The following is a 13,862-nucleotide window of genomic DNA, read 5'->3' on the forward strand; positions in this document are numbered from 1 at the left end:
GAATGGAGTAGAGTCACAGGCAGCAGCACCCAGAATCAAGAGACCACCAGTTGTTTGCAGAGGGGCAATGTCGGGAAAACCGGCTTGGTGCGTTGGAATAATGGATATGGTGGAGACGTCCTTTCCGACTCCAGTCGTCCCAGCAATATTTATTTATTTATTTATTTTATTTATTTATATATTTATAACGCGCCGAAGCTCGCAAGCATCAGGGCGCGACAAGCACACGAGGGGACAAATCACAGGACAACATAAAAAGAGAGGACGGGGGACTCAAGAGAGTCCGTGCTGAATATGTAACGAATTATCGAAAAAGTAACGTTTTCAGCTGCTTCCTAAATAGCGAGTAGCTACTTTCCAATCTGAGATTGTCAGGAAGCTCGTTCCAGAGCGCAATAGCTTTGGAGGGGAAAGCTCTCCCGAATCCAGTAGCTTTGACTCTAGTGTGGCTAACTGAGTAGCCCTTTTTTTGCTGATAAGACAGCGGCTTGGTTCATACCAAATAAATTCCTTCTCTAGGTATGATGGAGCCGTGCCAAAAAGACAGCGGTGAACAAGTGTCAGAGATTTGAATTTAATACGCTCCTCAATGGCGAGCCGGTGAAGGCCTATTCGGTCATGGGTGATGTGCTTGTGCTTGGACTTCCCGGTAATAGTTTTAACAGCGTTATTCTGGATAATCAGGCATTGTTTAATGCAAGAGATACTTGCACCGAGCATCAGCGCATTCCCATAATCCAGTCGGGACAAAACTGTAGCTCTAGCAATGGTGGCGCAATTTGTAACGTTGAGATATGGCCTAATACGGCGTAGTAGTCTCTGGTAGTATTGGCAGTTTTTTTTAAGAAAAGTGACCTGAGCATCTGCTCCTAATGAGAATTGCAGGTATATGCCAAGTGTTTTCACCTTACTTGAGACTGTGATGCTAGAGTCCTTGATAAGAAATGATGAGTAGGCTGGGCTTAGACTGGATAAGGCTTTTGAAGATCCGAATGTCATAAGTTCTGTTTTTGAACTATTCAGACACATCCAGTGGGCTTTCATCCAGCTTTCTATAGTATTATAGATTGTTGAGAGTCTGTTGTTGTCTGTGGTGTGGTCTCCGCTGAGTTCTATAATCAGTTGAGTATCATCTGCGAAATTGGTAAAGTAAATATCCAACTGTGAAAGGAGGGCGCAGAGACAACGGATATATAGATTGATTAGGAGAGGGGAGAAGCTAGCACCTTGAGGGACGCCACAATCCACTGGATTCGTGCCAGAGGAATGTCCACCCCAGGTGATTTTGGATTTTCTGTCCTCCAAAAAAGAGGATATCCAATTGATGGCTTCCTCGGCACAGTTACCTGCTTTTCCCAGGGCTTCACGGAGCTTCCCGTGGTCTAATAAATCGAATGCCGCCGAGAGGTCCAATAGGACGAGTAGGCCGGCCTTGCCGATGTATTAGGAACAAGTTACTTACCTGTAACGGTTGTTCTCCAGCATGGGTCTAGCATGGATTCACATGCTCATGAATATTCCCTGTCGTCAGGCTGGGAATCATCGGTAAAGAAAAAATCAGTATCAGTTTCGCTTCTGATCTGTCTTTCTTAGAAGTAAACAATCACTGATCTCTGGGTCATACTGCCCCCAGCCAATGACTGCCCTCTCCCTAAGCCCCGCCTCTGGCAGCCATCCTCAGATTTTTACCGCACGCTCAAGTGTTGGGAGTCCTCGTGTTTAGCTCGAGTTTTTTACTGCGTTTTCACGCTTTTTCAGGAGATTTCTCATTTTTTCGGTTTAATCGAGCCTCAAGCTCCACCGTTTCTACTTCCGATAACGGGGACCCGTTCCGGAATTCTTCTACGCCCCTCAAGGGTTAAGTTTTTGTCGAGTTTACACTTCTTGGAGGATTCCGGAAGATCTGCGGCCTACCTCAACGGACATGGCCCAGGACAAGGGAAGCTCGACGCCCGGATCCAAGCTGTTCAGGTGCTGCCCTGGATGCGGATTACAGAACGTTTTCAAGGAGGACGAGCATTCGCGATGTCTCTACTGCCTTCATGAGGACAAGACGCACGTGGAGAAAGACTGTGCGTTCTGCAAGAACCTTTCGGAACGGACCAAACAAGATCGTCATTCCCGCCTCGCCGCCTGGCTGGAGAAGGGCACAGCAGGTGAGAAGGCGAAGAAGAAGTCTGAGCGGGCTTCTAAGTCCTGTGAGGGAACCCCGGCGACGGGGGCCCAACAGAAGGCCAAGCACCGCGAGTCCGCGGGCACCGGGAGCGGCAAAAGATCAGGCTCTTTGGTTGCCAAGCAGGCCGCTACTTCCCCAGCACGTTCGACCACGAGCCAGCACTCTGGTTCGGGGAATAGGAAGTCCGAGAACCCAGGTATGCCGCTGGAGCGGACCCGGTCGATCTCGAAGGGGGAGCGAGGCGCTGACCCTCCCCCCAAGGCGAAGGCCCAGGACACACCTAAGGTGGTGAGGGCTTTGATCCACCCGGCAAAGGCCTCTACCGAAGTGGTCGCTGCGACCCTGGCGAAGCCGGCTGAGACTACGCCTGTGGAAACGCCCTCTGGGCCCAGAGTATCCCTGTCACCGCGGAGGGATTCCTCTTTCCAGCCCATCGCTAAGACCCCCATGAAGCCCCCGGCTGAAAAAGAGGGGGTGGGGGGCGGTGGCCATTACAGACTCGGAATCAGCCTCTGTGGAGGAACTGGTGGTAACCGAGAAGGGCCTCAACGGAAGGTCCATAGGCCTCAACGAGAGGTTCGAGAAGGTTCGATCCCAGGGGACGGTCCCTGCTGACGTGATCGAAGATAGCAACGACGACGACAAACAGGGCCCAGTGGAGCGGCCATCCCGTCCGTCGCAGCCATTGCCCAAGCCCAGGATAGCTCGGCGGCCATTTTGTTGGCGATCCAGTCCTTATGTACCGAGATAAGGATGAGATTACCACGGACCCCGACGGAGGATCCAGATCCAGGCCCGTCGGGAAGCCCTCCGAACAAGCGGAGGAGAGTCCACCCGCTCCGCCCTTCGTGCCTGCGAGACCGGTGGACCCCTCATCCACCTCGCCGGACCCTAGAGAGGATACGGCGACGGATACAGCGACGGGGACGGACGATGACGGCGGCGATGACACAGCGGACATCCCGTCGTCACCCCCCCTCCCCTTTTTCTTTACCGAGGATTCCCAGCATGACGATGGGTAATATTCATAAGTATGTGAATCCATGCCAGACCCCATGCTGGAGAAATAGACTGTCAGCCCCTTTCATAGCCGTTAGGGCAAGGCTTCCGATCTGACTAGCGGACAGAGACAGAGGCAAGTCTGGAGGTGAGGTTGTAAGCAGGTTTGGCTTTTTCAGGGGACATGCTGAGTGAACAGTCTTCAAGTTTGCAAAAGTATCACAGTCGTACGTTTCACCAGCTGTCCCTAATTTTGCTGTAGTTGCAGGATTTGTCAAACAAGCGGACTCAGAGTTCTCAAGGTTCCCAGACTGGACAAGTCTCACAAGATCAGAAGAGGTACTACCGCCAATGCAGATAGAAGAGATCTGGGTTGACATACAACTCAGAGCGTCGACATTCGGGACGCCCATTAAATCAGCGTCGGTAATGTCAAAAGTGGAGAAATACACATCGGAAATGTCGACACTTGCCAGCATGTTTAACTCTCCAAGAATCAAAGCAGATACTGGTTCCAGATCAGACAAAGAGAGAAGCACAGTTTATGCAGTGATTACGGGGACAAGAAGATGAGTGTGTGTGTGTGGTTTCAGTGTTTCGCTCGTGATAAAAGGTCTCAGAGCTTGGCATCTGCGTTAAGGAGGAGTGTAGAGGAGATGTTACAGGAGCGTTGACAAATTTAGCCAGCGGCAAAGTAACAGTTTGTTTGCTTACCTTGCCGTGATTATCTCCTGACTATTTTACCGCCGTCCAGGGATTAATCATGCGCCACTGTTGGAGCGTTTTAAAGCAGGTCAGACGACCAGAATTAAGTGTATCAGCCATGGCTCACCATTGCAGCCTGCAGCGGACTGGGCAGACTGGGACTCAGTGCCGGACTCTGCGATGCGCTCCGTACGGGAAAGCATTTTAAGTAAAAAAAAAAAAAACAGGACAGGAAACACTGTGTTGCTGCAGCTCCTCAAGTGAACAATGAACAGAGTACTGGGCAGACTGGGACTCAGTGTCGGACTCTGCGCTGCGCGGAAAAGCGGTTTAAATAAAAAAGGCAGACATGTCATTAATGAGAGCTAAAAGATATTTGGAATATGCAATACATTTTTGGAAATAGCCTATTGTTGCTTGCTTGTTTCTTGGAGCCTAGGATACCCTAGCGGCTGGCACTTAGCAAGGTGTAAGTGAGCCTGTCATTTCAACTAGATTTATAAGGCCCCAAGCAATGGCATTGGAGAAAGACTGCAAATTGCTTTTTAACTGCTCCCACCCCATCTCACCAGTGTGTTGAAAAAGCTCCATCGATGGAAGTTGCAGAATACAAAAATACAGTGTTAAACGGTCAAAGATGCTGAAGTAAGTGAAAATGTAAAAGGTCGCACTAAAACCACATTCACAATGTTTAAAACGTTCAATGTCAAAAGGATTTGACGTGCTTGCTGCGAGGCAAGATGAATGAAACAGTAGCAAGTAGAGTACCTCCTCACCACAAACCATTGTTCCTGCCACACCTTAAATACTACCTGAAAGATGGAGAGGAGAAATAAAACTGACTCTAAAATTTACAGATTACATAGGCATTCATGTCGGTCCAACACTAGAGAGTATTACCTTGCGGACTGTATCCCGGCTGCCAGGTAGGAGGTGGTTGGCCGGCCCATCCATTGGCAGTTGGCATAGCCCTGACTCCCCACTGGCTGATGCCAGCCTGACCTGGTGATTGGCTTTTGCTATCTCGAGGTTCTGCCCGTTTCACTTCCACCTAAACAAACAGAACAGAAATGTAGGCAAATAGTTGATGGTCAATGCCCCCACCACCCTGATACCACCATAAACCCCTCTTCCTGTTAAAACTTAAGACTACACTTAGCAAAGTGTGACTGCATCCCCCTCAATCCCTAATGCCAAGACTTGCAGCGTTGAGATCAAAAGCTTTTTATTTAAATGTTTCTCCAGTTCTAGATTAGGTATTCATGGGACTATAACTTTACAAATATTGAAGGAAAAATATGAAATCTATTTCTGTGAACATTTCATATGTGTTCTCTTTGTAAAGCAGCAACATCCTCTTTCAGTAGCACACTTCTAGGAATATCTAACATCATTTGCCTATTCAGCCCCAAACGTTTGGGTATAAATAAATTTGTATTTAAGTATTTAGCACATTGTTTTAACTTCACAACAGAAAAAGGACACTTCTGCTTTACAGATTCTTTTATGTAAACACTGGGCATGTTTGTGATGCAAAGCCACCTCCCAGCCTCAATACTCAGTTCATACCTGAGAAACTATTTAGAGGTTTGCTCAGTGTGTTTATCTACCCATGTGTGTGTGTACCCACATAGTTTTAAGCATTGTCTAATTTAAGATAGAGACTTACCTTCCCCAGGCTAACTCTTTAAGAATCTCAATTTAATTAACTTGCATATAATGTCAGAGGGAATGGATGTGGGAAGATAATCTTATAATACATCTAACAAAAGAAAAAGCAAACAAAACATGCAAGTAATAGAACAATTGACAGTTGTATCAAGAAGCAGCAGCAAATCTTCATACTGTGTTGAAAGTCTGATTTTGGAACACTAAGTACGCATTAAAAAAAAGGAAATATCCACCTGATCTTCTCTAAAAATAAAACAATCTTCCCCTCCATGGAATGAGTACATACACTGAGCACTAATGCCTTTTTTTGTGCACTCGTCTAAACACGTATCCACATTTGTAAAGTTGTTCTACCTGGTACCCAGTCACAAGCCAGGGTTCAGAATTCCAACAAATTGAAATCTGGCAAAGGGATAAAAAACAATTGAAGAGTTCTTCAAGTACCAAGCAAAAAGGCTGGTCATTCATAACTGTAAGCATCACCCACAAAGGGCTACATGGCAATCTTGTTAAAGGCTAAAAAAGGACCATACCACACAACATGAAATAAAACCTGATGAGCTACACAAAGCTCTTGGTCCTTATACATGTTCAAACATTTGTCTGCCTCCAACTCATGTATGTATAGGCGGGCCATTCTGTTTACTTGACCCTTGGCACACTGAATGCTTGCTTAAGGAGGAGAAATTGGAGAGGTGACATACAGCACTTTTACCGTGTGCCAGCACCCTTTTGATACAGTATGAAAACATTTATGCTTTTCATCCTGGAAAAAGTTAAATACTGAAGCAACTGTAAACTAAACATGTTTTTATTCTTCTTTTCAAAGAAAGAACTATCCTGTAAACCACGAGAAAAGCAGAGCTGTAATTAGCTGTACTGGATGGGCTTTTTTGAAGACAATATGTTTTTAGATTATGCAGAGTAGCGGTAGCATGAGTAGGTGAAAATCTCTTAAAATCGATATGACCTAGACTAGACATGTTGCCAGTTCGAAATTCTAGTCAAGCTGTGGGTTTTTGATGTGGACGTCCTTTCCATGCATTGTCAAAGGTTCTGCCTAAGTGATCTATAGGTATAAGGAATTCAACAAGTGATTGACAGCAGTAAATATGCTGTCTGGTTAACATATGCGCCAGGGAACTGGTGGGTGTCCGCGGCATAGATATGTTAACTTGTTGATGCTCCCTGGCCAGTTAAATATTGGCTTTATACCCTTGTACTGACTGCAGGGATCGTGAATGGACATTGGGATATTCTGAATAAACATCCCCAAGTACTACTGCTTAAAAGCAAGGACACTAAAGTAGGTCAGTACCACACGCCATGGCCAGTGAGACCAAGAAAATAGGAGAATCTAGCAGGACCAGCAGGACTTTCTACTCACTCTTCTGGAGAAGATCCAACCTCGTCTTAAGGATGACTATTTCCTTACCCAGAAAACGCAAATCTACCCAACGGTCAGCAGACCAGAGAATCTACACATTCCTGAAATGAAAGGGTTGCTATTCCACACAGTAACTTGGTAGTGAAGAGAACATTTTAGGTTGTTAGATGGGTTGCTAGAGTCCAACACTGGTTTGTTTGGAAAGAGACAGGATCATGTGGAGTCTACTACAACCACTGGGAACATCAAGAGAGTGCTGTAACGATATAGCTAAAGACACAGATACATTTTCTGACCATATGTGAAGGGCATAAACTCCCCAGGCCAGTTGTACAATTCAACCCTATGACAAATTATGTTTCACATAGATCCGTTAAAGAGAAGAAGATTGGGTGTTGCAAACTATGGCACAATGCTAGGAGGAATTCTACAATCGGATCTACACCATATTTCTTTAAGGAATTGATGCATTCATACTAGAGCAAACAGTGCACTCTCATAGGTATGAAAGCGGTTTTAGAGAACTAAAGGAAACAAAATAAATGTGTAATCTTACAGCCATATTAATGGGAATCCTGTGTATGCACAATACAAAGGAAGGTACCACTCTCACTTTAAGCACTTAGAAAAGTAAGTTAACAGAAACATCCTGACCGTTGTTGGTTTCAGGCATTCCCTGTCACCAGCTCTCCACCTAAATAGCCCTTTCTTTTATCTTCACTTGAGTATTTGTAAAATGATGAAGCCATTAAAAAGAGGAGCTCAATGCCTGAAGTAGCTAATGGCTACATTTACAGTCATTTTTACAGTGTGCACCTGTCAGTGGCCCACATTCTGGGATGGAGTCACATGGCTGCATGATGCAAATAAATCTTAAATCATAGATAAAAATGTAAGGATACTTTATAGTGTGCCGATGAGGCTATAAACCTCCATTCAGATCCTCCACTCAAATCAATTAACCATATAATACTTGTACTTACTGTAGTGCATACAGTTTGTGCGTTTACAATAGTACAACTCTTTGATTTGAGAATGTTCACGTGTTTGTGGACAATATATGAATTACTTGCAACACCAAAGTTGAAATGCATATTGATAAATTTGTGTACTAAGCCCTGAGAACCAAAGGGCTGTGGACTCTACTATTTGGCTGTGGCGAGTGTCTCTACCTGGAGGAGAAGTGGAGTACTGAGGTGCGTGTGCCTGTACCCTTAACAACTGACCTAAGTCAACTGACCTAGGTCACCTGGTACAAAAGGCCGTCTCTGTCGCCCTTGCGGTGCTAAGCCCTGAGGACCAAAGGGCTGTGGACGCTACTGTTTGGCTGTGGCGAGTGTCTCTACCTGGAGGAGAAATGGAGTACTGATGTGTGTGTGCCTGTACCCTTAATAACTGACCTAAGTCACCTGACCTAGGTCACCTGGTACAAAAGGCCGCCTCTGTCGCCCTTGCGGCGCTAAGCCCTGAGGACCAAAGGGCTGTGGACTCTACTGTTTGGCTGTTGGGCGAGTGGTGCGGGGTTTATTTGTATTTATTTTATTTATAACTCGCAACCCACAGGCCCGGAGGCATCAGGGCGCAGTTTATAGGGTTATAAACGGGTGCCTTCCCGCTGCGAGTCGCAAAGGATGGATCCAGCTATTCTATCCTCGAGGACTAGAGCCCAAGTTAAACGTTTGGCCACACAAGAGGATCACCCTGTCAAGCGAGCACGACAACAACAGGTGAGCCAATATTTTTCATGTGGCTCAATAACGGAAATAAAAGAAATAAGTGAAGAACCGACAACGGTGCTGGTAGAAGATGTCTTTGAAGTTTCTCAATCAGAGGAGTGCGTACACTCTGCACTAGCTTGCGAGGCATTACTGCTTTCTGTACATTTACAAACATCCCCTACCTCTGCTACCTTGACCCCGCCCCCTCTCCCTAATCTCAGTCAGTGGCGAGTACGAATCGAACGACAAGTGCTGACAATCAATAAGACTGGCAATGAGATTGATCGCAACGTACGGGATGGCGTGTCCGCTCTGGCCGAGGCTGGGGCAGGCTCTGTGTGGTCGTTGTCTGGGGGCGGCGGGGCGAGTCTGGAGGCTGCGGCTCCGTTGTGTGGGTGTGCTGCGGTGGATCCCGCTCCGGCTGCGTGTTGCTTACCCCGGCCGCGTCCGATGACGCTGGTGGGCGTGGTCGGGCAGTGATTGCGGCGGCCGTGACCGATGACGGCGACGTCTCAGAAGCTCTGCAGCGCCAGTTGGACTTGGCAGAGGCGCGACTGTCCAGTCGTTCGCTTGGCCTCGCCGAGTCAGCGCGGCTCACCGTAGCGGTCTCTCCTGGGTTATGCAATGCTGGAACTAAATCGAAGTAAGTGCGATTCTCGATCTACCCATGTGTTTAAATTGGCACTTGAATGGAATGTCATGTGTTGACCAATGCGAGGTTATCAGTGTTCCTGCCTCATCACAGATAGCCCCTGCCCCTGACTCAAACCTGATGGACCCTTACTTTAAACCATAATTTTCCAACACATTATTACAAAGCGAACGTTGGCAGGCGATTGAAGGGGATGGAGCATCTCATACTGATAGAAGAAACTCCTTGGAGGTGGTGTCCTCGGCACTACAAAACTTGATCGAATTAAATAAATCTTGTTCATGCAAACGGATGTGCGTGTCCACCCCAGATCAGAACTTGACACACAAAGCCTCTCAGAAAAGACAATGTACAAATGTGACTGATCTAAATAGAGATATATGGGGGTCTGGCAACTATAAAAGACTCAAGTCTCGAGAGATTGTGTCCTCTGATGTTTCAGTGCAGTCACCAGAGGGAAAGGTGGCTGACTCCCAGAAAAGACGGTCCTGCTATAATGATGCAGGGCGTGATTCTAGGAGGCGACGCCAAACTCAATTAAGTCAAAATTCAAACAGTGATGACTCATCAGACGAACCTATTTCTAGGGATTCATCGTTTGTTGAGCGTCCATTCCCAAAAATTAGGAGAGAACGGGCTCGGTTTGCACGAGCCGCATGTGAGACACAGGGGAAAGCTGGAGGTGGGAGCCCAGCCCCTTCTGTACATGTGCCTTCAAATGACCTCCTAATAGCCCTGACTTCTTCGATGGCAATCTCCCTTACACCTTTTACCAAACTGTATGAAACACTAAATGAAAATGTGAAAGATGTCACGACGTTATTGGCCCTGATGAATTCAAAACTTATAAATCTAGAGGTAGTGCACGGAGCGCAGAGGACCAAACAAGAAGAGGTAAATCAAAATGTATTGGCGGGCATTGAATCTGCTAATGATGCTAAACGGAATGACATGATCGATAACATTTTTTTGCAGAGGTTGCAAAGGAAGAGCTGTCTCTTTTCCGCAAATCACATACAGATCAAAGAGGTGAGGAGCTGGGTGGTGTTGGCAACATGGGTTACACGGCAACGAAAGAGCAGTCATCCCTCTTGCCGCTCCCACCTAACACTGCAGGGACAGCAGAGAAGACCGCTTGTGAAATGCAGTCATCTCAAATCGAGAATCAGACTCCCCAACCCATCACGAAACCAGAAAGCCACTTAATGGAAGCTAATGGCTTACTTAATAGGGTGCCTAAGGGTGTCTCTCCTCAGGTGGTAACTGAGGTGGAAAACCCCAAGATCATCAGAGATGTACATGGCAAAGGTGAAGGTCAGACCAACATACTTGAAACTTCGTTTCATACAGCATTCTTGCAAGCCAAAAATGCATCAAACCCTGCCTTGCTGGACTGCCAAAAGGCATCTGGTTCATCATCTCCATTGCAAGTGGTGGATCAAGCTCCTGGTCCGAAAGAGGTGACTGTTGATATCACAAAGCCTGCAGGCTTATTCCCCATCTTTGGAGGTCTAGAGGTTGAATATTAACATAAAACAAATGGGGAAGCTAAAAAAAATCACCCCCAAATGAAAAAGCAAAAGAACATGCCAGCCTGCAAAAAGTCTCAACAAAATGGAGCTAGAAAATTCCTTCGTAACATCAATATGATTCAACTTGTCGACAAAGCGATTACAACAAGTTTGAAGTTAGTTGATACAATTAAGGAGAACAAAAAGGCCCAATTAGAATCCGCGGGAAATAATGTGAAAGCAGCCAAAGTCCCTCTAGATGAAGCCGAGTTGGCTGATCACGATGAGTTAATGCAATTATCAATTTATGAGGACCCTGCTCAAGAGGCAGAAGAACCTGTGAAAGCACCTCTTGAGGCTCGGATTAACCAAAAAGCAGTTACGTTGCCATTGAGTTCAAGACTGAACAAATGAGTCCAGGAACTCGGTAACGGGTTCATTAAATTCTAACCTGTGTATGCCGAAAAAGCATCAAGTATTACTAAATAACATAATACCAGAGTCTAGAGACAGGTTGTGTGTGATAGTTCCACTTGAAGTAGAGGCTATGAATGGGGAACCAGGGCCTGGGAGCCCAGAGTTCATCACTTTACAAGAAAAACAAGAACGGCTGAGGACAAGCTTTCAGACGATGCATCAAGATGGTGGTGGATCACGTCAGCCTCTTCGGAATGGTGTGAACTTTGTAAGAGGAAATAGGGAGCCAGCGGCAGCTTTGTTGGCTGCTGATGCATCCATGCCACGGAAAACCGCCTACCATCAGTCGGAGGAGATAGAGAAAAAACAGAAGGGCAGGAACAGACAGGAAACAGCCCGACCCTTAGAGTCGACTCCATTGATTAAATTGATTTTGGAGAGGCTGGAATGTGGCGACAAATTAATCTTGAATCGAACAAATGTGTTAAGACTGCTTCATCATGTACCTCGGTTGCGATCCCTAGGATATAAAGATCTGAAAATTGTCGAATTGCCGGACGTCCTTTGCACTGATAAGGTGATTCTGCATGTTAATTCCAATATAATTGCAAACAGTCGAAGAGCTGTTGTCCTTGGGATTCGATACTTACAAAATAATGGAACCCGTAAGGTGAAAAAAGTGGAGATGAAGGATGGAGCAGGTGAAGCATGGGCTACGCAAAAGGGTAATTCAAAGTCCATGGAGACCGCACAAAAAACTGCACTAATAGAACAAAATCAGCAGGAACAGCCTGTCGGAATGGGCTGGCCCCTAAAGGCGGGCTACCAGCCCCTGCACTCCAAAGTGTAGTCGCAGCTGAGCAGGTGGCGATTTCCAGAACTAGTCCAATGGCCAAAAGCAAAATCACCATAAATAATGGCGGCTCAGCAAACAAGATCATTTCTACAACAACAAGTAGCCCATTGGCTAAAGAAAATACGCAAGACTGGAATTGGCTGACCACGGCTTTGAACGCTAATACTCGCAGCTAATGTCTGAAGGCCAGCGCGGTTCAGGTATGTTCCTTTGCTTCATGGAACACGCGCGGCTTCAAACATCTGCTAAATAATGACTGGCTTCATGATCTACAATTGATTTGTCTTCAAGAAACTTGGATGTCCGAAATGCCAGTGACCTCAGAATTTGAATGCGCATTGAATCCAGCTATTAAGGCTGAAAAGGGGCGCCCGCTAGCAGGGCTCTTAACTATGATCAAACGGTCTTCAGGCCACCGGTTGCTAAATTCAAAGAACTATACGCCCTATATTCAAGTCTGTGAGATATGTAAAACCAACGCTACACCAAAAGTGCTGGATGTGATCCATATAATCAACTTATATTGGAACCACCGATGGACCGGAACATACTCGTTCATCGACCAGGTTACATCAATAATCGATAACCTGCTGAAGTCAAGCAGAGGGCGCGGCTTGATAGGTTGTGGTAATCTAAACATTGACTTTTTTAAACCACAGAATTCCTCCAAAGGTCAACTATCTAAAAACTGGTCAGAAGAATTGAATGCAAGAGGCCTATCAATGCTAAACGGCTGCACGCAAGGAGACATCCCAGCAAAGCCTATGTGGCAGTGTGAAGCCCAATCGTCTACCATTGATTACATCTTTGCCTCGGATACTATGCATGCAAGGGTAAAGTCCTTGAAAATTCGCATAATGGATAACAGTGATCATGAAATGCTGGAGCTAAAATTTCAAGACTCAAAAGGTGTTCAAAGTCAAAAATGGGGGAACAAAAGTTCTGGTGGAATCAAATCGCCTACGTGTGAGGCTGGATGAAGGTGATGTGGCCAATATATGCTCCCAATTCAAGTCAAACCCGGAGGAGATAAAATATGCGTCTATATTGTCGCAATTTAAAGCCAAAAACACTGGGCTGAAAAACTGGTAGTTTCAGAAGAAACACTGATTCGATCTGAACAAAAGAACAATGAGAGCTTAAATCCAGAAAAACAAGCTAGGGCCCAAGAACGAAATAATATCAAGAAACAGAGTAACCAAACAATCTTATAATAACTGGATTAAAAGCCATACATTCTTACTATTTCAGAAAGATGCTGAGGCAATGTTGAAGACTCTAATAAATAAGAACAGTGGAGAGTTTTGGCGAACTATTAATCGCAGGGAAACACCGCAAGAGGCCTTGCAAGTGTGCCTGGTACCAGAAATTGAGTGGGTGCATCACTTTACCGCTCTATACCATAAAAATCTTGCTCCTAACTTTCCAACACATAATTTAGTATCATGGGATTTACACTTTGCAAGGGAGGACATCCGAGAGGTAATCATGAGAGCCAAAAACTCTAGGGCCCCTAACTTCATGATTAAACAGTTCCCTGATCTCTGGGCTGATCTGTGCTTCAATCTATTTGCAGGATTCAACATGCAAAAACAAGTGTTAATTTCATGGAAGACAGGGATAATAGTCCCAATCCTCAAGAAAGGAAACAGAACGTCACCGAAAAATTATCGACCGGTGGCACTGCTTGATATCTTGGGCAAGATTTATGCCTCGCTGCTACAAAAAAAATTGATCAACTGGGCCAGAACAGCTAAAAGAGTGGATGAA

General features: G+C 45.8%; 1 protein-coding gene across 6 annotated transcripts in view; it reads right to left on the bottom strand.

Moving 5' to 3' along the window:
• DAZAP1 (DAZ associated protein 1) overlaps positions 1 to 13,862 on the bottom strand; it is a 1,852,448-nt gene that overhangs the window by 831,563 nt on the left and 1,007,023 nt on the right. For 5 of the 6 annotated variants that reach the window (XM_069646753.1, XM_069646749.1, XM_069646751.1 and 2 more), the window contains exon 8: positions 4,781 to 4,931. The exons of the other annotated variant lie outside the window; for it this stretch is intronic. In XM_069646753.1, coding sequence (XP_069502854.1) covers positions 4,781 to 4,931 — 151 coding nt within the window. The remainder of the gene's footprint in view (positions 1 to 4,780; positions 4,932 to 13,862) is intronic. 6 annotated transcript variants of the gene reach the window in all.

The sequence above is a fragment of the Ambystoma mexicanum genome, chromosome 1p (genome assembly GCF_040938575.1).
Source record: "Ambystoma mexicanum isolate Mex_15411 chromosome 1p, UKY_AmexF1_1, whole genome shotgun sequence".
Taxonomy (NCBI): Eukaryota; Metazoa; Chordata; class Amphibia; order Caudata; family Ambystomatidae; genus Ambystoma; species Ambystoma mexicanum.